Genomic DNA, 25,862 nt, shown 5'->3' with positions numbered 1-25,862 from the left:
TATTTATTGTTCACTCTGTATATATCAATAAATTCTTGGACAGAATTAGAACAATTTGAGGAGTAAGACAGGGATGTGACCCCTTTCACCTTTACTGTTCAATATAATATATAATCCTTCCAAACGCACCATGGCCCTGGGATCTACTCAGCTCCTAACAGAAATGAGTAACAGGAGCATTTCTTTGGGGGTAAAAGCGGCGGGAACGTAGGACTGACATCCCTACTGCCATTAAATGCCGATTTTCTGTAAAGGGGAGAGCCTTACCCTCTCGCCACCCACCCTCTGGGTCGACCTGGCCTGTCATGGGGTTGCCTCTACATTTAATAGAAGAAAGGAAGGGAATAAGCAAACCAGGGATTAAATTATCGCGAAATATTACAGTATTCGGTCTACTATATGCTGACGACCAAGCTCTATTAAATAGAACCGAAGTTAATTTACAGAATGTAGCCCAAAATCTATTCAAAATTTCCTCCAAGTATGGCATGATAATATCAGTGATTAAAACAAAAGCAAAGTCAATGAAAGGAAAAGAAAAGCTACAGTCTAAAATAGTTATTGATGAGAATATAATAGAACGAGTTAGTAATTGAAAGAATTTAGGAAATATAACATCTACTCGTAATAGAACAAATCAGTAAATTCAAGTATTTAGGAAATATAACGTCGGCTTAGAGTGTAAACCTACTAACCGCCAAAGAGAAAGTCTTACACTCTAAGCCGACGATAATATGTAATAAAACAAGTCAGTAATTTCAAGTATTTAGAAAATATAATATCTAATAGAACAAGTCAATAATTTCAAATATTTAAGAAATATAATATCATATATAAAAGAAATAGCAAGGACAACAAAAAGAATGATTGTAATAAAATAAATACAACAATTGGAAGATAGCCTATTTTGGAAAATTCAGTCAATGGTTATGCAATTGAATAACATCAAAACCAACTTTACGTTTTGGCTCTGAAACCTGGACATTAAAAAAGAAAGATAAAAAATGATTAGAAGCGCAACAAATTAAATTGTTAAGACCGTTAGGAGGATTCTGTAGACAAGATCATATTAGAAATGAAATTATAAGAAACATGCTTGGGGACACTAATATGTAGAGGACATAGAAAGATACAGGTCACAGTAGGAAAAATCATATTTTGAGAATGGAGGGATTTAGGTTAGCAAAACTGGCACTTAGTATAAGCCAATAGAAAGGAGGGATATTGGAAGACCATAAAGAATGTGGTCTGACAAGAATTGAGTCTCGGAACGGACCCTGGAGGCCCAATCCTGTCTGTTTAGATGATGATGATGATGTTTCCTGATAATGGATAATGAATATTTTATATGAAGTAACAAAAGATACAACATAAATTACATTTCAGAGTCGATTCCAAAATAAAAGACTATATTTCCATTTAATACTAAGTTACTCTTAAAATAAGAACATATCTGCTACTCATACATTGGGGAGGAGGTGTAATAGATAACATTGGTTTATATCGTCCGACTATCAGTGCATTTGAGTGTACCTATTTACCCTGTTGATGGAACCTGTATGTAATTGCAAAACAATGCAGATGTTGATTTCCAGCACACAGTGGAGTATACAAACGTGTGCTTCTCAAATGAGACACCTTACTTATGGAAACAAAAATGTATTTTGTGTACAATGAAAAAAAAATATATTCTTAATTTCATTCACAGTAAATGACTATATTTCCATAAATAATAATATAATAAAACAACCTCAGAATTGAAATACAGTGTTGGAAAGAGTAGGAGAAGAAAGAATAATGCTGAAACTGAACAAGAAAAGAAAAAGAAATTGACTGGGTCACTGGCTGAGAAGAAACTGCCTACTGAAGGATGAACTGGAAGGAATGGTGAAAGGGAAAGAGTTCGGGGCAGAAGAAGATATCAAATAATAGACGACATTGAGATATATGGATCATATGCGGAGTCTGAGTGGAAGGCAGAAAATAGGAAAGATTTTAGAAAGCTGGGTTTGCAGTGAAAGACCTACCGTTGGGTAGAACACTATGAATGAATGAAGAAATTGAAATACAGCCGACAATATACTGTAATGAACTGGATTACAATGAAACGCGTAAAACTAGAGTGAGAAATTGTCATTAACAGGACACTGATTGCTTTAAATATATCACTTAATTTCAAAATGATTTTTCAGTTGCTGGAGGTTACCTTCCGCTTGGAATTCTTTACATACGGAGTAAAATTAACAGCATTGCTAGATATTCTCGAGTTTTATTTAAAGACCATTTACATACAAATCATCCATACTGGTACTAAATAATGTCTGTCTTAAACTCATCTTCTATCTTTTTGCATATATTAATGTGACAAACAGATCTGCGTTGTGTACTCTCCTCCTTGGCTTCACTCCGTCCCTGCTTCCAAATGGCTCCTTCTTGGACGTGAAGTAGACACTTCTCAAAACCAGGTTCATTATCTCACTTTTCAATGCAGTCTTTATTCAGTGAGATGAAGTAGTGGTAATTGTGGCATGGTGGCGCTGAAACCTCTTTGTGGAGTAACTTGGAAATAAATTTCATCATCATGGCAACCCGAGCTCGAGGAATCATTAAGGAAGCCAAGATCTCTCGTGTAATGGATGATAATGTCTTTCAACCTCCATCCATCACACTTAGTGCCAAATTAAAAATTGTTATAATATATCAGTCGTCGCACTGAGCAGACAGAGATGCCTTCATCGCACAGGCTTATGGGCACTGTTGTAGTGGCTAATGCAGAAAGATTCCTAAAACTGCTATTTAGTCCGTACATATCTGTCTTCCTTCTAGCCTTTTCCTTTCTTTTATTTTATGTCTTAAAAGTTTGATAATAATAATAATAATAATAATAATAATAATAATAATAATAATAATAATAATAATAATAATGGTTTATTTAACAGTCTTGTTTCAAGAGCATGATTACAATAGGGAGTTTTCTATTTTCCTATCTTAAGAAATACAAAGAGAATGAGTTAATATGTGTTGGGGTGAATGAGTTAATGTTAGGGAGAGTTAATGAGTGGGTGTACGAATTAACGAATTGGCGAAGAACTTAACGAATGGGAGAAGGAGCTAACGAATGGGAGAAGGGGCTAGCGAATGGGAGAAGGAGCTAACGAATGGGAGAAGGAGCTAACGAATGGGAGAAGGGGCTAACGAATGGGAGAAGGAGCTAACGAATGGGAGAAAGAGCTAACGAATAGGAGAAGGAGCTAATGAATGGGAGAAAGAGCTAACGAATAGGAGAAGGAGCTAATGAATGGGAAAAGGTGCTGAGGAGCTAACGAATGAAATGGGAGAAGGAGCTAACGAATGGAATGGGCGAAGAAGTTAACGAATGGGCGAAGGAGCTAACGAATAGGAGAAGGAGCTAATGAATGGGAAAAAGTGCTGAAAAGGTAACGAATGAAATGGAAGAAGGAGCTAACGAATGGAATGGGCGAAGAAGCTAACGAATGGGCGAAGGAGCTAACGAATAGGAGAAGGAGCTAATGCCTGGGAAAAGGTGCTGAGGAGGTAACGAATGAAATGGGAGAAGGAGCTAACGAATGGAATGGGCGAAGAAGCTAACGAATGGGCGAAGGAGCTAACGAATAGGAGAAGGAGCTAACGAATGCGAAAAGGAGCTGAGGAGCTAACGAATGGAAAAGGAGCTGAGGAGCTAACGAATGGGAAGAGAAGCTAACGAATGAAATAGGAAAAGGAGCTAACGAATGAAAAGGGAGAAGGAGCTAACGAATGAAAAGGGAGAAGGAGCTAACGAATGGTATGGGAGAAGGAGCTAACGAATGGGAGAAGGAGCTAACGAATGGGAAAATAAGCTGAGGAGCTAACGAATGAAATAGGAAAAGGAGCTAACGAATGAAAAGGGAGAAGGAGCTAACGAATGGGAAAAGAAGCTGAGGAGCTAACGAATGGGAGAAGAAGCTAACGAAAGAAATAGGAAAAGGAGCTAACGAATGAAAAGGGAGAAGGAGCTAACGAATGGTATGGGAGAAGGAGCTAACGAATGGGAAAAGAAGCTGAGGAGCTAACGAATGGGAGAAGAAGCTAACGAATGGGAGAAGAAGCTAACGAATGGGCGAAGGAGCTAAAGAATGGGAGAAGGAGCTAACGAATGGAATGGGAGAAGAAGCTAACGAATTAAATGAGAGAAGGAGCTAATGAATGGGAGAAGAAGCTAACGAATGGAATGGGCGAAGAAGCTAAAGAATGGGCGAAGGAGCTAACGAATGAACGAAGGAGCTAATTAGTCGAACTCGCTATTGAATGCGCTTAGGAGTTAGTGAACGGGTTGGAGAATGTGCGAACGGGTTAGTTAACGGATAAACGGATTGACGAACGGACGAGCGGAATAGCGAACAAGAGAACGGGTTGGCGAACGGGAGAACTGGTTGATAAAAGGAAGAACGAATTGAATTGGTGAACGAATTAATAAGTGAGCATAAGAGCTAGTGGGTGAACGAGTTGGTGAATGAGTGAGTAGACGAGTTAATACATGGATGACTATGTGCATAAGCGAGTGAATTAGTGAGAAAATAAACGAGGACAGCGAGCGAATGAATACAGTGAATTATTTGGTTCTTTGAATAAAATCATTATACATACATTCATTTTGGGTGAAAGGAGGAATGCTTGTGCTATTCCTTGCAAGTACTTACGATAGTGACTGACCTGTATGAACTGCAAATTAATGGTCAGTTGGCTCCAACATATGCGTCACACAGAAAGAGAAAAAGCGGGAAAAGAACGCAGTATTTTGTAATGCAAAGTGAAAGTATTCCATAGCCAAGCAAGTGAGATTGATCTGCCAGGCAGCTCTCTGACCTCCTTTCTCCTAGTATCTCCATTTCTTACAATCATTCGCGATTCGAACAGTTGACTTGGTTCTGTTCCTCGTCGTTTCTCTGTGACCCAAGATTCAGTCCTGTGACTTTTGTGAACTCAATGCCGATGGATGAATTATGTAATGTCAGCAGCATTTATAGTGCAATACTAAAATCGCTAGCCTGAAGAGCAGGGAAGATGAGAAAACAATTTAAATCCACAGAAGCAACCCGAGGAATAGCTTCTAAATCCCTAGCGAAGTCATTAATTTGCACTCATGTTAACTAATTACTGTACCCGAAAACATGGCCTTTTAACTGAAATTACTAACGAGAGCAATTTGTTACGTAGAAGGATTATACTGCCATCCACTGGCAATATAAGTTCGTTTTATTACGCAACAAAAGTATTATCTGGGAGGTATAGGGCTACTTATGGGAACGGCGCTTGCTGCGTGCAGTAATATCTCAAAGTTCTCGTTCGTATGCTGCACGTCAGTAACTTGGATGCCCTTAAGCCCTTCCACTGTTTCAATCTTCGTATTACACAATATGTTGCTGTAGTACTCAATAAATCCGCTACGCTGCACTGGCTTGTAACAGCAAGCGGTAGGTACAGTACAGACTGAATCGCGTATGGCTTTAATTAAAATACACACCAATTAAAATGTGTAACGCAGCTGGGAACCGAAATACAACGAGGCTAATGAAATAATGGGAATCGTTACTCATTCAATTAAGATTCGGATTTCAACAGAAATGTGCACTGAAGACAATATGCAACAGCTGTGCATCCTCTGAATAGACCTGTCATCAATAAAAGAAACTGACAGGAGATTGAAGGAAATGCAATGATTGAGTGAAGTGTCTATACTCGAATTAAAGCAATAAAATACAACATGTACTTATTTTAACTCTGTAGTGTATTTCAAAATTTATCCACCCACTATAATCTAGACACACGATCACAACACTCGTTAATATTATCCATTTCCTCCCACCGAACATCCTCATAATCGTCTTCCATCTCTGTGGCTGTTCCTCGACTTTGGAATTTCCTACCGAGTAATGTCAGAGACTGTCAGACATCAAACATATTTAAGAATAGACTAAGGAAATATTTTTCAAACAATTTTCGTTAACAATATATAGCTGTTACAAGTTTCTCAGTGTTTAATGGTTATATATATTAGTATAATTTATGTGTTTAGTTTGCGTAGCTTTTTGTGGATGTTTAGTTGCATAATTTATGTGTTTAGTCTGTATAGTTTTTCGTGTTTAGTTGGTATAAGTTATGTGTTTAGTTTGTAAGTGTATAGTGTAAGGTCTCTTGAACTGGCTCCCCAAGTGTAGTAGACCTTCAGCTCCCCTACACTCCTGTAGGAGGCCGTTGCCTTTATGGGATTTCAGGCTTTTCGTATTTTCGTATATATATCTCAAAGAATAAATATTTAAATTATCTCTATTATTATTATTATTATTATTATTATTATTATTATTATTATTATTATTATTATTATTATTTTATACAATGTGCATGTATATATTGACCCACATAATCCACGTATCCCTGGTTGAGGTTTCTCCCGGGGTTTTCCCTCAACCCAATATGAGCAAATGCTGGGTAACTTTCGGTGTTGGACCCCGGACTCATTTCACCGGCATTATCACCTTCATCTCACTCAAACGCTAAATAACCTAAGCTGTTGATAAAGCGTCCTAAAATAACCTACTAAAATAAATCCACGTATCCAATATTTGTATGAATACACCCCATTGTGTGGAAAAACAGCGAATGCAATAAAAGAAGGAGGAATGGAAAGAGCACCAATTACAAGGTACGACGCGGGATGATCTACAAAGCAACTACTCTGACGCAGTTCCGTACTTCCTTTATCCTAGATCGTAATTTCTTAAAATTATTCTCGATTCGAAAAACTGACTTGGTTTAGTTCCGCGTCGTGTTTGCGACATTCTTCCTCTCATGTGGTAGCTGTTAGGTTATCTCCATTTTAGGCTTTTTTCCCTTCAAATTATTTTATGATTCTCTAAACGGAACGGTGAAAATCGGCCAACAGGCTTGGAGTTCTCGTAGACTCTTTCTCTCAGCCCCAAGTTCCCTTGCAAGACGGGATTCTGCTATTGTACACACTGCTTACGAATCACTAGATCTTATTTCAGAGATTTTTTTAGGATAGAGTTATCAGCACCGGGTTATGACTGTCTCGTAGCTCTCGAGTCCACTCAGTTTTATTTTTATTTGTGAGGAATCTTAACGGATGAAATGTGTAAGAGTAACCCTCATACTATAGAGCAGTGGTTCCCAAACTTTTTAAAGGTGCGACACACTTTTAGGCGAGACATTCGTTTGCGACCCCTCCCTATTACCATACCAGTAATTAACCCCATTCGAAAAATACAAATACCTGTAAGATCCTAAACAACGATAATTTTACTCAGTAGCTACCACCCAACTTTTAATGTGTCGATACCTGCAAGACGAGAAATTGTAATTGTAAAATGCAAATCAATTTTTTGCACGATCGTGTTTTTTGTTGTATTTACAGCTATTGTTGTCAGGCCTTGAAAGTTAGAATTTCCACACAGAAATTTGTTGCTAGGGAAACCATTCTTCATAACATGAAACTATACTGAAATAGACCCATTACACTGCACTTATTGTTACTTTGTTATTGTTACAGTACAGTTTTGCGAAGGCTTTGGAATAATATTGCTCTAAATTTTCAATGCAAAATATATATTGTATTTGCAATTTTAAAAATATGAACGTGCAAAAAACGGTTGTAAAATACAAGTTTGTGTAGTGCATTACAAAATCTCTTAAATTGAAAAATTAGCTCTGCTCGTTTTTCAACTAATCCTAGATTTTGTAAAAAGCATTTCCCAACCTTGTATCGTAATATACTATTTCAATTAATTTTACTTCTTAGACTGGCCTTCCTTTCTGATATATTTTTGCAAACACTTAGAACATTTGAAATAATAGTTTGCAAAGCCAAGATGTTAATATAAAAGCCAGAGATGAAATGGACGGATTTATAAGGAAACTTGTTTTCTTGTAGAGATTACTGGATTTGTGGTGGGAGAAATGAAGGGGTGGTGTATACAGTGCCCGTGCGGTACATTGTGCCCATCCCTGGACTAGACAGAGTTCTGCACACTTAATCGAGGCGTTGGCACGTACACGTAGCGGTATTTATTCGTGCCAAGAGAACAGAAGGGCTGTGAACAGCTGTCCAGTGGTATTTTCCAAAGAATCTTCTCAATTAGCTATCGGTAGAAATTTTCTCACGAGTTGTAAATGCACACGAATACTCCAGGATTTACTCCTCTATAATTGAAACCAAGAGAAGAATTTTTATAGCTCTAAAATTCCACCGCCTCCGGCCGGTTTGCAACCGAGAAAACCCCGGATATGTCGCAAGCATAAGAATTGTGCGGATCCCCTTGAGGCACAAAATAAAAGCCTTTTGTAATGGTCTCGATGCGCAGGTTTCTCCTTCGCGCTTGAAATAACTCATAGGGTTAATAAAACGCCATTTCTTACTTTTCGTCTCAACAGTTGAATGCACAGTCAACGTATTGACAGAAACTTCACCGTTCTCGTCGTCATGGCAACGAGATACGTACGTGCCCGATTCGCTACTGATTTCCAACTATAGAAATGTGACAGATCAGAGATTACAGGCAAACATCATAGGGTTATACAGGAGGTCATGCAGGTTGCGAACGTCTGCCTTGGCGAACAGAGGTCAAAACAGGAATCCTTTCAGTTTGTGAACTGAGAATTATGTTTGTATTTCTGTTATCTGTGTTCAGTTCAAAGAGCTGGTTAAGTGCAGAGCGCTTGAAACATGAGGCGTTCAGATGTCAAACTTACTCTGCTTTTTGCAACTTTTCCCGTAGAATCCCTACATTCACCAACACTCTTCAGGGTCTGAATTTACATTATTAGTAACACGTTTATCATAGTGATAATATTTAACCTCTTGATGTCAGTTGAAGCTATATTAATAATAGTGTTGACAACTCGTTAACGTTCAGTGCAGCCATTACTTTTAAGGAAAAAATCCAGTGTGTTATCTTTCCTACCACTTGGAAACATTTTTACATAGCCTACATTTTCTTAAATGCATACACACATGCACACCCATAAATAGGCCTGCATTTACTTATTCTTATTGTGTCGTAGAAGTGGAACAGGAAAAGGAGTACGACAATAGTATTTCCTATGTCACTTCCCCGTTTAACATCTACCTACTGTATGGAGGGTTTAGCGAAGAACTTTTCGGAACATGGGAGGCATGATGATAGGAGGAAGAATAAAATGTATAAAATCTGCTGATAATACGATGTTGTAGTGGAAGAGGAGATGATAATAAGGGATATACTAATGGAGCTAAATGACAGCTGTTAGCATTATAGGATGAAGATAAATGCAAACAAGACGAAGACCATAGTTACCGGAAAAAAATGGAGAAGGTAAAGGTGTGAATTGTAAACGAGGTAGTTGAACAAGTGAACATCTTCAAATACTTGGGGTGTACTACAAGTAGTAACATAAGCTGCTGCCAGGAACTCAAAAAAAAGGATACCAATGGTAAAGGAAGCTTTTAATAAAAAAAAAGAAGTATCTGCGGACCTCTGGAAAAAGAACCAAAGAAGAGACTAGTCAAGTGCTTTATATGGAATGTGACATTGCATGAAGCAGAAACATGGAAATTACGAGTAGAAACATTTTAAATCTATGTTCCATGTGAAATGGACAGACAGTAAGAAATGAACAGTGCTAGAAAGAATGGATGAAGATAGAATAATACTGAAACTGAAAGGAATGGTGAAAGAGAGAAACGTTCGGGGCAGGAGAAAATGCCAGATGATAGACGATAATAAGATACATGGATCGTAAGCGGAGACTAAGAAGGCGGCGGAAATTACGGAAGATTGGAGAATACTGGGTTTGTAGTAAAAGACCTCCCTTGGGCAGAAAACTGTGAATGAATAATCCGCCCAACCCTTCTCGAGCCCTATAGAAGCACCGTCGCTTTTGAAGTTCCATCTCTCATTCTAATTTCTTCCTTCTGTACCTTTTTCTACAAGCTGTTCGAAACACTAGTTCCGCCTTCTAAAACCGTACAAAAACTCACCGGGTATCTTTATTTGCTAGGCGAACAGTAACTGCCTAACCTTGTATAAGTTCTAAACTACGTTTTTGGAATCTGTTGAGTAAACCGACGCATTTGCGTGAAGCCTATGACAAGCGAATGGACGGAGCCTACCAGTGCGGGAGTGTATTGCGGGCTGCATTGGCTCACGACCTCTAAGGGGTAAGATACGCTTGACAGAAGTAGGTAGAGATGGAATTTTAGACTCTCGTCTTCAATCAAGGCTTTCCCTCAGAGCGGTCATTGGACTGGCGCCCTCAATTCACCACTTGCGCAAAGGACTTGTTTCGGTTCCTATACACCACAGATTCCAGAAACGGGGTATAGTAATATGCAGGAGTGAAAAGAGCTGAACAAAGCTACCTTATTTGAGTGAGGGAAAGTTGAAATGAAGAGAGTGAATTTCCAGGTATACCTCTCGCCTTGTGAGTCTCTCTATTTGTTGTGTTTATTTTAGTAGGTTATTTTACGACGCTTTATCAACATCTTTGGTTATTTAGCGTCTGAATGAGATGAAGGTGATAATGCCGGTGAAATGAGTCCGGGGTCCAGCACCGAAAGTTACCCAGCATTTGCTCATGTTGGGTTGAGGGAAAACCCTGGAAAAAACCTCAACCAGTTAACTTGCTCCGACCGAGAATCGAACCCGGGTCACCTGGTTTCGCGGCCAGACGCAGGTGTGGACGTTGAGTGTGTAGTAGTCTATTACATGTTGTATTAAGGAGAAAATATTACAAATAAAGCATTTCTTATGAAACACAATGAGTTTGTCTGCCTGAATTTTTACCAACGATATCTTTGAGGTGCAACTTCTACCGATAGTGCTCGTCTGTCCTATCCTTGAAAGAAACGTGCCAAAATGCAGCATATCGGAAAAATATTCGAATACTTATTCAGCATTTACTTTTAAAAGAACTCTTATAACTTATTACACTGTTTATTGCCTGTTTCTGGATGCAGGACTGTATGCTGAAATGCGTGTATTCTCTTTTAACTTTAGTCAGTTTGGCTTCTGAGTGCCTCGAGTATTATTTTCTTGCTACGTTTGGTCAAAATCTGTTGGCACTCGTGAGGAACTGATGAACACATGTGGATGATCACTTTCTAACGTTTGCTTTCTTTGTTGTATTTGATTGCATGGTTTCCAGGGAAACTGGATCTTCTTGCGTAACCAATGACGTCGTGTTGCAGCTCGTTGCTAGGGGGCGCGTGGATAGCAACAGAATCTTGCATGAAGCAGTCTGTGAGGTTATTGTATTTCACAAATGCAGATCTGGAATTGAACGCGTCTGTATAGTTACTGCGCTTTCATTCCGTATATGATAAACTAAATTGCAATTTATTCCGTAGCGCCACACGCGATAATGACGTTATTAAAGTCTATTCGACGTGAAAAGCACTTAGAGGGATTAAGTTATTGATCCAATTTTCTGAATAACTTTCTGCGTAACGATATAAAAATTTCCATCTCTCTATCTCTCTCTACTTTCGCTCTCTCAGGTCTACTGCAAAAAGGGGTGGGAGATCGCATTTCGTAATCTAGGGACGGGTATTCGATACATCTCCAGGTTGGGTAACCATGGAGACTAGTTTCAGTGGACTTGGATTGGTCAGACAAGTGGATGATTCTGAAAAATACATGGATTTGTTTTCCACTTACATGAAGAATTAAATATTTTTTTGTTAATTGCTTATGATTAGAGCAAGAGAATTGGACCACTATAAAGTAATGATGAAACCTTGTATATACAGGGTGATTCACGAGGATTTACTCTCACTTACGGAGCTTTTTTCCGAAGACATTATGAGCATTATGGCGTGATTTGTAACAATTGTTGTGACAAATGCGCAAGAAAATGGAATTTTGTAGTTAAAAATCGAAAAAAAAAAAAATTGTACCAAACAACTACGAAATTCACAACACATTTTTAGCTTCAGAATATTAGCTAATTATAGAAATGAAAATCCTGTAATATTCTATATCTGTAATATTCTTTTACCCTTAAAACTCAAGAATAATAGTATTTTACAAACAATTTCAAATTAGTCGGAAAATATTGAGATTAGGACAAATGTCTATATGACATTTTTTGCTCAGAATGTCTTCGGAAATAAGCTCCGTAAAGGACGGTAAATCCTCGTGAATCACCTGTATAGCCCAAAATGTGGTTAACTTGAACCGACCTATTGCACTAATCAAGCAGGAGTACAATTCAGTCAATGAAAATTACACGGAACTTGTTGCTAAAGTATTTAAGAACAAATGAATGTAATACTGTAGTTTAAAGAAATGCCTTGGCGTACACACATGAAACATATTTCATTTTGAACTAAATACAATCAAATATCGTTTCAACGAATTTCTAGAGTTTCTGTCATTATTTTGGTTATAATGAAAGTTCCTTACACTAGAAAATGTTGTTTTAACGAATTTCTGAACTGAAAATTTTACAATTGAGTCTTCTAGATGATTTACAAGAACACTTGAATTACATCCTCTGGTAAATTTTTTTGTCTAGCCAGAAAGAGCCATAAATTATTAGCAACATTTACAGCTTCGGCAAGAGACATTTTTTTTTCCACTATCGTTGTCACTACATACAGATTCTTCATCACTTTCACTCACACCATCTTCTTCTTGCATTAACTACCGACAACGTCCTCTTCTGTAACTTCCTTTGCAACAATCATTGCACTGTCGATATCAATGAAATCTTCTGGTTTCACGTCTGTAGGGGTGTTATTATTCTCGAATATATCTCCAGAGTTCTGTGCCCAACTTTTCAATGTCATCTACTGGCTCTTCTTTTTCTTCTTCAATCACTGACAAAATTCCGGACTTCCGACAGCAATTCATTATTATCGTTGAGCGCAAGCTTCTCCATGCTGAAGTGAACATTTCCGTGGCTTCTAAAATTGATATGCTGGGTGTTAACACTTCGTTGTAGTGATCATATGTATCATGAAGGGGAAGTTTTTATTTTCGTTGTAGTGAAATTTTCGTTATATTGCCGTTCGAACAATTGAAATAATTCAGCATAGAATCTTGTGCAGGTAAGGAAGGGAAATACAATTTTTTTCGTTGTACTGACGAATTCGTTAAACTGGCATTCGTTAAGACGATATTTGACTGCACGTTGTCAACATCGCAAAAGATATCGGCAAACTAGCGACTTTTCTTGTGAATTTAGCGGACTGAACCTGATTTTGAAGTGACGGAACTGATTACTGCCACCCGTCGGCAGAACGGAGGAAGTCACGTGACAGTTACTTACTTTACGGGGCCCTTTTCTTTAAATTATTTTGTACAGTTGTATAATATTACGTAGACTTCCAATTCCGAACACCAAATATTTTAAAGAAAGAGCCTAGCAGCCCAGCCTGTAGCCTTTACAGAAAGGCCAGCAGAAACGGGTGGGGGAAATCGAGATGCGACATAAACACTCGGTCGGACAGTACTTGCTCCCGAGACATCGGTCTGTCTCCGTGAAGTGCAGGCGTGTTCACTGTCATTTTTTATCATCCATTATTCATTTACGTTTTTTGAAGTAGTCATCTGTGTGTGCGATACTTCGGTATTACTTATTCAGTACACTACAGAATATAGTTTTACATTATAGAAGTAACTGACTACATGGGATCAGTGAATTGAATCTGATGTCAAGAGAGAGAACAAAGAAGAAAAAGAAGAAGAAGAAGTTACTTCGTCAGCGTATAAACAACTACTGCTACTACTATAATAACTACAACTACTACTAAACAGAGCAGTTGTACTAAAGTGTGTCAGCAGTTCGCGAACATTTCTTGCAGAGATATGCCGGAAAATAAAATACAGTAAGTACACTGTATACAAAATTAAGAGCATGTATTTCAGAATTGGAAGATGCGTTGTTGAAAATAAAGTATTTTGCAAATTTTGTAAATGTTTTGCGCCAGGTTTTAGCAGTTTCAACGTTAAGCGTTTTCCATGGAAATATCATATTTACTTCGGTACATCGCAATAATATCATATGCGTATATAATCACTTAGTGATTCCGTCGGATCCCGGTCACTTAGTCACTCGTAATGAGTGCACCTCTGCACATAGCGTGTTGGACATTTTGCCACTGTCACACATCTGTGACACAGTGCATGAGGGTTGGCCACTAAAGGGAAACTAGGAAGGTGGAGCTTAAACTGAGAGGATTCAATCCGGCATCGAAATTTGAATCCGGTGTGGCTTAGTGGATAGAGCGTCAGCACGTAGAGCTGAAAACCCGGGTTCGAATCCCGGTTCCGGACGGAATTTTTCTCCGCTCCACCGATCTTTCATCATATGATAACGCAGAATTCCTGCACGGAAATATAATGTACTTCGGTACATTGCTATAACACATCCACACTCTCATACTCTGACACACTGTCGCACACACGTATACACACACACACACACACACACACTCACTCTCACAATCTCCCACACTAGCACACACACAAACACACAATGAAATATAATGGGAAAAATGGTTGTAAATGTTCGGTTATTTAGTTGCTAAATTAATTGTTAATTAATTAATTAATTAATAGTCAAATTTGAAGGGCGCGTCAGCATCAATGGCTATTTGCACCCATGCCTATTGTTTTTCTTTTTGTGTGGTGAAATTACATTATTGTATAACTAAAATTCACTGACGAAATACTTTGACACATTAAAACACACTAATATTGGACGGACAAGGTGACTCCTGATATAAAATAACATTAAGACGAACTCGTAGTAGTCCCAAGATAATGTGAGACAATCATAAAATATAAAACAAACACTGCTACAAGAAATATGTGGCAATGTTTTATAACAACAATCAGTAAACATCGGATGTATAAGGTCCGAGTAATAAGGTGTATTAAAAGAAATGTAACTAAAATAATCTCCAGACGTAAAGGGTCTGGAGAAGAAATAACAATGGGCTAAAAGGACATTAAAACTTAGATCACCTTGTCGAGTTCCGTGTTACGTAAATACCTCAACACTGCGTTGACACAATTAAAATCATTGCCAAGAGCGTCACGTAACGTTGGACGTATTGCATACTGGCGTCGAGGCAAATCATATTTGCGACAGTGGAGTAAAAAATGTTCCACCGTAAGAAGGGCATGACAAGTGTCACATTCCGGTGGAGGTTCGCCAGACAATAGGTGACCATGTGTCAAACGACAGTGACCAATCCTCAAGCGAGTAAGTATAACTTCATCTCGCCGTGACGCTCTTGATGACGAATCCCATTCTCGAACTGTATTTTTAATTGGTCGTAGTTTGTTACCCGCTTGTGCAGACCATTTTTCTTCCCAATCTCTCCGAATACAGTTCCTTATGTAAGTCACTACATCTTGCCACCTCTCTCGCCAGTATACCAGTGTGCCATTAAGAGCAGCGTCTCTGGCTCCAGCGTCTGCTGTCTCATTACCAGGAATTCCAACATGGCCTGGGACCCACACCACTCCAACATCGGAGCCCGACGATAGGAGTGAGTGGAAGAGAACCTGGGTTTGTACAATGAGAGAATCATCGCAATAATATGATTGCAGAGACTGGATTGCACTCAAAGAGTCGGAGCAGATTAGAAATCTACCCCGAGGTTGTCGAATTAAAAATAACAAAGCTCTGTAAATAGCATAAAGCTCGGCAGTAAAAACACTGGTATACAAACTCAGTTTATATTTATAAACCTGCCCGTCGACAACGAAGGAGCAACCCACACGATCATTCACCCGGGATCCGTCAGTATAAATTATACTATTATAAGGAAGCTGAGATAAAATTTCGTAAAAGCGTTGTCTATAAATAAAATTGGGTGTAAAATTCTTAAGAGACTGGCTCAAACTTAAGTCGAATTTTGGACGATTCATAATCCATGGTGGTGTAGGCGGGTATTCTATTACCTTTATATTCGGCAGCCTAATGTCCAGCTCTGAGAGTCCCTCCCGGAAACGGACGCCAGCTGGACGAGGTCGCCGTGGATCCCGTCTGTATCGGAAATCTAAAGCCATGGAATGAAAATGTTTGTATGTGTTGTGCTCAGGTTGGGCTCGGAGCTTTACCCCATAGGAACACAACAACATATTACGTCTCTGATACAGTGATGGTTCCCCAGATTCGCAGTAGAGGCTCTCTATCCGACTCGTTCGGAAAGCCCCTGTTGCAAGCCTTAGACCCTGATGATGGATGGGATCTAACATTTTCAATTTCGACTTATTTGCCGAGCCATAAATAAAACTACCATAATCCAATTTTGAGCGTACAACAGCACGATAGATACGTAAAAGAGTTTTGCGGTCTGCACCCCAATGTACCCCTGACAGAATGCGTAAGATATTCAAAGATTTTTCACAGCGCCGCCTTAAATCCCGTATGTGTGCCTCCCAACTTAATTTAGAATCAAATATTAAGCCCAGAAATTTTGCAGTGTCTGTATAGTGTAACTCTACTCCGTTGAGACGTAACTCCGGGTGTGGGTGAAGTCCACGGGAGTTAACAAAGTGGATGCATTGCGTCTTTGCAGTAGAGAATTTGAACCCATTGCATATAGCCCATTCAGACAAAGTGTTGATGGCTAGCTGCAGTTGTCTCCCAATGGATGGGAGATATCGTGAGCTGTAATACAAACTAAAGTCGTCAACATAAAGAAGAGGTGTTACGTGAGGACTTATGTTAGCAGCTATACCATTAATCGCAATGGAGAACAAAAGAACACTCAGTACAGACCCCTGCGGAACGCCATTTTCCTGTAAATGTTCGCTGGAAAGTGTGGTACCTATTCGTACACGGAAATACCTCTCTGCCAAAAAATTGGCCAGAAAAGTAGGTAGACTTCCCCTTAGACCCCAGTTGTGGATAGTGCGTAGGATCCCATAACGCCATGTTGTGTCGTAAGCTTTCTCAAGATCAAAGAAGATTGCTACCAAGTGCTCCTTCTTGAGGAAGGCGTCTCTAATGGCTCCTTCCAGCCGAACAAGGTGATCTGCGGTTGATCGGCGCTTACGAAAACCACACTGGATCTTAGACAAGAGGTTTTCTGATTCCAGGAACCACATTAGGCGATTACTAACCATTCTCTCCATAACTTTACACACGCAGCTGGTGAGACAGATAGGCCTGTAACTATTAGGTAGGGATAGGTCCTTTCCTGGCTTCTGCACAGGAACTACAATGGCTTTATGCCATTGAGCTGGAAAGGATTTTTCTGTCCAGATTCTATTATATAAAGAGAGAAGATATATCTTCCCAGCTGGTGGTAAATTTCTGAGCATTTGATTATGAATATTATCTGGGCCAGGAGATGTGTCAGGGGATTTGTCTAGTGCTGACTGTAATTCCTGTAACGTGAACGGAGTATTATAGTTTTCTGTGTTATCAGATATAAACGAGATGTCATTTCGTTCTGCAGCCTCTTTAATTCTTAAAAATCTAGGTTCATAATGGACTGAGCTACTGATATGCGTGAATGATGTAACAAGGAGCTCAGCCATATCCAAATGATTGGTTATCATATTGCCATTATGTACTAGACCCGGAATAGCAGAATTATGTCTTCCCATTATCCTACGGACTTTTCCCCATACGGTTGTGGCTGGGACATTCTTTTTCAGTGAAGAGACATATTTCGTCCAGGACACCTTCTTAGCTTCGCAAATGGTGCGGCGAGCTTTGGCACCGAAGCGTTTGAATTGGATGAAGTTCTCTTCCGTTGGATGCCTTTGAAAGAGTCGTAGAGCTCGTTTACGGGCCAGGATAGCGTCTCTACACCCCTCTGTCCACCAAGGTACAGGGACACGTCTTGGTGTTGATGAGGAACGAGGTACATGTAGTTCTGCTGCCCGTATGATATTTGTACAGAAGTGCTCTATGATTAAGTCGACATCGTCATTTTCATTGTCATTAAACGAAAGGGACTCGGCAAATCCAGTCCAATCCGCCTTTTTTATAACCCAGTTAGGCCAGCGCGACTCCGTGGGACATGATACAGAGAGACGAATTCGGATAGGAAAATGGTCACTTCCATGGAGATCATCCATGACCGACCACTCCATGTGCGCCGACAGAACTGGGCTACAAATGGACAGATCTATCATGGAGTAGGTGCCGTGGGCGAGAGAAAGATGTGTGGCTGCTCCTGTATTAAGAGTAATGAGATTAAGACGAGTACAAATCTCCACTATTACATGCCCTCTGTCATTGTCATTCATCGAACCCCAGCGGTGATGGGAGGCATTAAAATCTCCCACCAAGAGAAATGGTGCGGGGAGCTGATCTACAAAAAACTGTAATTCACGTATCGTTAATTCCAAGTCGGGTGGTAGATATACGCAAGCTATTGTAAATTCTATGGTAGGCAAGTGTATTCGGATTACTATATTCTGAATGGTGCTTTGAATGTTAATTGCAGAGGACATGATACTATTTTTCACCAAGATAGCGCATCCTCCATTGGCCCTGACTCCAGCCAGGTGATCGTGCCGGTGAACCCTGAAACCACGAATGGATAGGGAATGTTCAGGCCGAAGATGTGTCTCTTGGAGACATAGAATAGCGGGTTCTTCATCATAGATTAGCTGCTGTAATTCTGCATATCGGCTGCGAACTCCGTTCACATTCCACTGAATTATGTCGTTACGCATCAAAAATTTTTAGATCATGGTGGTTTCACGGGAGATTTTCTCTTTTTCTTATCACCAGAGCTGCTTTGTCTCGACTGCTTATTTCGCTGCTGTGGGGATTCACTTTCTGACCTTCGTTCTCCCGACCTGGAGCGAGAGCGGGGCGTCTCGTCTGATCGGGGACTTCGACGACGTGGTTTTCTCTCCGCCGTGGAACCGGTAGATTTTGTCGTCGGTACACTGGTCTTTGGACTGTATGGTCTGATAGTAAGTCCACAGCTATCATCATCAGGCTCTGCTGTTTGAGTGGCAGCATCGACATAAGTTTGAGTAGATATCTCTACTCTCTGACGGGTGTCGTCCAGAGGTGGCGTTTGCGTGGAGGCATCACATCCCTTAAGACCTTTATGGACTATTGACGCATATGTTGTGGTCGACTTTTTCTTCTGGTCGTCATAATACCGCTTACGTGCTTCGAAAAATGTTATGTTATCTCTGACACGAAGTTCTTGGATATCCTTCTCTTCTATGTATCTCGGACATTCTTTAGAACTAGAAGCGTGGTCCCCATTGCAATTTACACAGTGCACACTGTGAGGACACGGGGAATCCCCATGATCGCCCTCACCGCACTTTGCACATACGATGTTATTTGTACATCTCTGTTGTGTATGACCGAATCGCTGGCACCGGAAGCACCGCATAGGATTCGGTACATATGCACGAACAGGGACACGCTCGTAGCCTATGAGAATGAACTCCGGGAGAGATGAGACTTCGAAGGTCAAGAATATGGTCCGAAGTGGAACAGTCTGTCCATCCCGCTTACCTAAAAGACGGTAGGCCTTGGAAACAGACTGCTCCGCCAGCTCCAGTTGGATTTCTTCATCGGACAGGCCTTCTAAAGAGCTCGTAGTAATCACTCCTCTCGTGGTGTTGAGAGAAGAGTGACGCTCAACTTTAATGGGATAAGAACCAAGTAACTTCGCTTTCAGAAGGGTCTCACTTTGCTTAGGACTTAAAGTTTCAACCAGAAGACTTCCATTTCGAAGGCGAGTAGCATTTCTAACCTTACCAATCATTGCGTCGAGAGCGCGTTTAATATAGAAGGGACTGAGATTTTTCATCGTCTTTTCATTCCCGTCAATAGTTAGACTCACAAATCTCGGAGACGGCATTTTCACTGTAATTTTATCCGGGTCCAAATCCATGTCGTCATTCAATTGAACTTTTTGTTTCTTCGGTAATGAAGAGGGAGGAGGAGAGCGCGAGGACATTTTGAACTGGCCCCCCCTACGGAACCGTCGGCGTCAGCCTGCCACCGGGGGGGCGAAAGAAAAAGACACCAAGATATTCTTCGCGGTCTGTGCCGGCCGTGGGGACCCCCCCACAGCCCGATCCCAAGCAACCCACTTCACGCAAGTTACCCTTCAAACTGGTCATTACATACCTAACGGCAAGTTCTGCACCAGAGGCGTGTCGCAGTTTTATGCCCCTACCACGGGAATAACCGCCCGTGGCTCCCCACTCTACACTGAACACAACCGCCAGACTACTGCGGCTAACTCCGACCTACCCTCCCAAAGCCGGAGCAATCCGAGAGCGCACGCAGCTTCAGGGGACTTGTGGTTGATTACACTGCGACACCCATCAGTCAGCGGTAACACGTCGGAGCGACATACCCGCCCCGGCGAGCGGAGTCGGTCACCGGGACGCCTAAACCGCCCCGGGCCCCCTGGGGGGCTCTACGTGAGTGTACTTGACCTCTGGTCCGGGTTCGGCACCTAAACTTGCATATAGGGGCAGTATGAAGGGTCCACTATTGCTTCGTTGCTGGGCGCCCTGTCGGGCCACACAAGTTGGAAGTCGCGCTCGAAACCGTGGGACAGGACCACGGAGATAGTAAAGATCCCCGCTGGTGAGACGGGAGTTATAAACCTAAGAACCTTAATCTAATAATGAATATAATGAACTAGAAGAGGAAGAATAATGTAGCCTCACCAGGCATTAACAAATCCCGTCGTGGTGGCGGACGTGGCGAAAACTAACAGCGGGGATGGAGAGGTGAATATGGCTGTGATGATGTGGTGGGCGTTCCGCATGCAATGGTGGCCGGCGGAGAGAAATAGAGTGATCAAAAAGACGAGAGAGCGAAAAGGTTTGGTTGGTGATAACACGAAAAATGATCGAAAAGAAGAGCACGAGGGCCACCATTGCACCCCCCGGTCACCAACTTGGAGGAACCCACCTCGACCGGAAATTAATTGTTTATAGCTGCACTTGGATAGATACTAATTAGTAATTAGACGAGAATATCTCATTGATAAAGACTGTTTAAGGTTTTACATAGATCAGAAGAGTGAATACAACTTCATAATGAAAGTGATATCTTACCTGCGAAATGTGAAACGCTGGCCAAGACTTCGAGCACCATGGTAACTTCTGATCATTAAGACAAAGAATGGAAGAACACTATTGCAACACTGTAAAATACACGCGAACAAAACACTTCTGTATGCGGACGAGCATTCCCTTAGCCCGGAAAAATTCAAATTCACTTTCACACACGTTTCTTGATTTGTGTCCAGGCCACGTTGTCACACATCTAGAAACAAAAGTGGCAGTTTGTTCGAGTACAGCGCCTTAGAAGCTACGAAAGAATATTCTTTTCCTTCTTTAGAAAGTTTATTTGGGATCACCGATGTGGTCTGGGGGCAACGAGCGTGGCGTGTGTATGCCCAGTAGCTGCGTTCGGGCATATGTTGGATCCTGCTTGGTTCTGTTACAGAGTTGAGTTCATTTCAGAATTTGGCCTAATTGTAAGACGAATTTTGGATAATCCCAAGCGTATCTTTGGTTTCATCTCGCCAACGTTCCGTTTCGCTATTACCAATTACATGAAATCTAAATAACCAACCAGTTTATACACGTCGTTAAATAATCAGTTATATGGTAAAAGAATTATACAAAATGTGCACGGATTTGGCAAATATACTTTGTATTCACATTATTTTTTCTTACATTTTTATGAATGGAACCTTCGACCTACAAACTAGGAAAATGTGCAACACTTTTTGTAAGATGGAAACTTATTCTCTCTCGGTGCACATTCACCAACTGTATACAATTATGAGCACTTCTGGTGTACTACGAAAAATTACAGCAGTTTGCTAAATTTGTAGAAAAATACTATTGAGCTGTGGAGACAATAAGAATTCCAATATTAATCATACATGCCTTCTCTAAGTTGTGTCTCTTGTGACGAAAATGCCCAACTTGCAATAATTCGGAAAGGAAATTTCGTCACTGTTTATTATGTTGCCAATAGTAGTAGTAGTAGTAGTAGTAATAATAATAAATATTATATTATTATTATTATTATTATTATTATTATTATTATTATTATATTTGTTATCAATCTCAGCCGGCTGGTCTGTCTTGGCCCTTCATGGGCTGTCGAGCCACGGATTACTTTAATCACTTGAGTTTTGTTGGCAGCCTGTGATTGCAGCAACATTTTTATTTGCAGTAATAATTCAAATTATTTTCCAACAAAAAATAATAAAAATTATACTTAAGGAAATCATGCTTCTTGTTTTTGTTAGATCGTGTGGGATTTGTGTTGAAGAAATTTTATATAGTCTAAGAAAGAATTTTTCCAAGCAATTGGAAAGAGAAGTAGCTCTGTTCCAGCCCCAGAATAATTGAACGAATGAGTGGAAAAAGGATAATGTCTCACTTACCCCAGTTTCTGGGGAAAAAAAAAAAAAAAAAAAAAAAACTTTACCGGCGAAACTGTAACTTATATTGCAAAGTTTACTATCAGGCAATTGTAGGCCTAGTAAATACGCATTCAATCCCAAAACATCACACACAAGTGTTCATTACACTCTCCTTGAACATATAACAAACGAGTCTATACGTCAATAATTAAACATTTCAAGTATATTAGAAAAAATAGACGAATACAGAACAAACTAGTATTTACATTTAGAGCGGATGCCAACAATCCGAATTCCACGGATTACTTTTCAATTCAGCGGTTTTTCCGCTACATCTGGCGTTTTTCTGTGTTCATTTAGCGGGTAAAATTTATATAACTTGTATTGCTGATATAGGTTTTAGCGGATATTTTTAGCACTCACAGCGGAAAAATAATGTTTGATTTTACATTCACGGTATAGCAATTTAGCGGTTTCTGCACTGTTCCATAGAGTTTTTTTTAATCGAGTTGGCAACACTGATTCAAGTACAAATCACAAGGAAAAATAAAAATTGGAAGACCTAAGAAACGTTGGCGAGAACAATTTAAATCTCGAAGACGGATTGTATCAAACGATCCAATTCATGAATCTTATGATGATGATGATGATGATGATGATGATGATCATGATGATGATGATGATGACTTTATTAATTATTAAGAATTAAACGTGCTGGAATGTTATCCTTTCTCTAATCAATGGTTTTACAACAGGCAAAATTATTGTTAATAATAACAGTTTCATAACAAAAGAATGTTTAGTAGTGAATAAAAAATTGAAAAATATAAAATGTACTAAAAAATGAAAGAATCGCAAGAAGGCAGAATGTTACACAAGCCCAGCTGCTTACTGAAAATGACCAGTGTTGTCAACTTGATTCTTAAAAACCCGCTATGAAACAACGCAGAAGTCATTAAATTGAACCTTCGTCAATGTGAAATGAGATTATTTTGCCTTTGTGAGTGATAGAAATACCCGCTAAAATTTCATAAACTAATACTGAATAACGTCAGATATAGTGGGAAAACAGCCAAATTGGTAACACTGCAAGTGACGACCTATGACGATAGCATAGTCTGTAATATAAAAAGATCACATTCGGGGAATATTACCCTTCTTACACGCAACCAAATTTGGAAGGCAAATTATTACAACGAAGTGAAACGGAAATATTTTCCTTTACACACTCAGTACATAGTTTTTACAAAACCCCACAAAATGGCCACAATTTTGGAATATTATCATTTTTCCACTAACTCGTTCAATTACCATATCATTTCATATTTCATAGATTACGAGCAGAGTTTGCAGTTTGAAAGCTTAATGAGGCAGGCGCTTCGCCTAACGGCCGACATGTCGATTTCATGTGCCAAAGATGTAAGTTTATCTCTCTGTGTGTTCAAGTGAAATGTTTGGTGGGCAGAAACTGTGTATAGGACAGACTTCACAGCCCCCCCCCCCCCCGATTCCTCTGCTGATATCCCGCCACTTCTGCATTAATCATATTATTAAAATTCTCTAGCGAGTTGCCGGTATCGTGGATACAGTGAGAATTTTGTCACCCAGCGAAACCCTTGAACACAGAATGTTAGAATAGGCTAGGGCAGAGTGGGGCAAAAAAGACTGTAACCGAATTACTCAGTTTATTTTACACCAGCCGGGCTCTGTTTAGCGTGCTAGTTGTTCCACATGTCTCTCTTGACTGCAGGCGACATTCTCCACGAGATAAATAATTCGGGAAATTATGTTAACATACGTTGGTATCACATCACTGAGCGCTGACTCGATGCTCTCGCGAAACTGTTGGAGGTTTAATGGAGTAAAACTCTCCCTTAAGATATTATGCAGGAACGTTAAAACAATGCAAGGTTTGAACTTCGAAATGTATAATAAAAGAATTATTAAAATATGTTTAAGAAGAAAACTTGATCATCCAATTCATCTCATATATAAAGAATGTAATGTTTTGAATATCAAGCAATCACTACCATAAATATCAAGCAAAATTTATATCATCCGATCATGGCCGCAACACAAGAAGATATACTATTCCGCTCCCCCTCATTGAACCAAAATGCAAGACTGAAGCAGGTCTAAGGCACAGTTCTAATTACGGTCCAAGATTGTATAATAATTTTACAAAAAGGAATCCTAAACTAAAATTACTAAACAATACATTATTCAAAGAACAAGTGAATGAACTGTTTTTAAAATTATAACCATGTAAATTTTTATTCTTTATTTTTTGTCACTTTAACAATGTCGTATCCTTAATTTAGTATGTTTATGTATAGGCTATGTACCGTTTGTTTATTTGTTTTTGTTTTTTTTAATTTTATGTGTAATTACAGTTGTGATTATTACTATTATTATTATTATTATTATTATTATTATTATTATTTTATTCCATCCAGTTTTCATTAATGGTTACACCCGCCCACAAGCAATAACAATTTGCAATATATATTTGAATATGAGATAGGTAATCAAATTTGAATTTTGAAGAATGTTCATATACAAGTATTACAATAGTATTGTAAAATATTTTGTTAAATTATGTATTTTTTTTGCTTGCAATAAAAATTTTCAATTTAAATTTAAAGTCGGTCTCTTTCTTGGATTCTAACCTCTACGCTCTAGGCTCAGATGAGGTTTCCCGAGCTACACCTGTTCCCCTCAACATTAGAAATCTCACTCTATAATAATACAGTCTATTTCATTTTTTATTAATTTAATATAATTCCATATCATGTAATAGTAAGATGTAAGAGCTTCGGTGATATCGGATGAATGTGACCAGCCAGACTACTGTTTCTTTATAACACGTTTGCTACTGTGCCCTGGTGTCAGACGGAAACATTCAGTGTAAAGCCCTCTGGCAAGCGCTAGATGAAGGACGTCTTGGGGGAGACTCGTTAGCGTCCTTGGAGTGGTCATGTCAGTCGATCAACTAAATGGGATCTCACTGGTCTTCGGACACGTTGTTTATTAGAGTCCTAACGGCCATAAGACGGATAATCTGTTTTTTATTTTTGGCTGAAAAGTCATTCCTCAAAATTTCATCCAACTTATCCCTACTTGTTAACACTGACGAACATGCTAACGAGCGGAGAATAGGATAATACAATACGTATTAACTCTTTCATTTTTCAAACTAACAGGAATTAAGTTGCACAGATAATGGTCATAGTGGTAAAGGGAATGTTTGAGGACTACAGGATTGTTTCCGATCTCAGATAACGAATTTGAATGACGTCATGTGCGTCAGGAATCACACCGACAGCTGAATCGCGGCGAGAGGTGACAGACCAGTAGTGAGTGATTTCATAATCAGAGTGCACGGTGTATCACGTGGTTTCGATATTTCGAAGAAAGGCATCTTGTGTGTACCTAATAAGACTGGCAAAGCTCG

General features: G+C 39.5%; 2 protein-coding genes across 4 annotated transcripts in view; one reads left to right on the top strand and one right to left on the bottom strand.

Annotated features, from left to right (window-relative positions):
- Syt4 (Synaptotagmin 4) overlaps positions 1–25,862 on the bottom strand; it is a 527,459-nt gene that overhangs the window by 144,483 nt on the left and 357,114 nt on the right. Inside the window, exon 2 of one of the 2 annotated variants that reach the window (XM_069821240.1) lies at positions 21,081–21,291. The exons of the other annotated variant lie outside the window; for it this stretch is intronic. Within the exon in view, the coding sequence (XP_069677341.1) occupies positions 21,081–21,120 (40 nt within the window). The 5' untranslated portion in view covers positions 21,121–21,291. The remainder of the gene's footprint in view (positions 1–21,080; positions 21,292–25,862) is intronic. 2 annotated transcript variants of the gene reach the window in all.
- LOC138696368 (arylsulfatase B-like) overlaps positions 1–25,862 on the top strand; it is a 205,346-nt gene that overhangs the window by 24,393 nt on the left and 155,091 nt on the right. The gene's annotated exons all lie outside the window — the stretch shown is intronic.

The sequence above is a fragment of the Periplaneta americana genome, chromosome 3 (genome assembly GCF_040183065.1).
Source record: "Periplaneta americana isolate PAMFEO1 chromosome 3, P.americana_PAMFEO1_priV1, whole genome shotgun sequence".
Taxonomy (NCBI): domain Eukaryota; kingdom Metazoa; phylum Arthropoda; class Insecta; order Blattodea; family Blattidae; genus Periplaneta; species Periplaneta americana.
The sequence above is the reverse complement of the archived record's forward strand: the minus strand, read 5'-3'. Positions and strand labels throughout refer to the sequence as shown.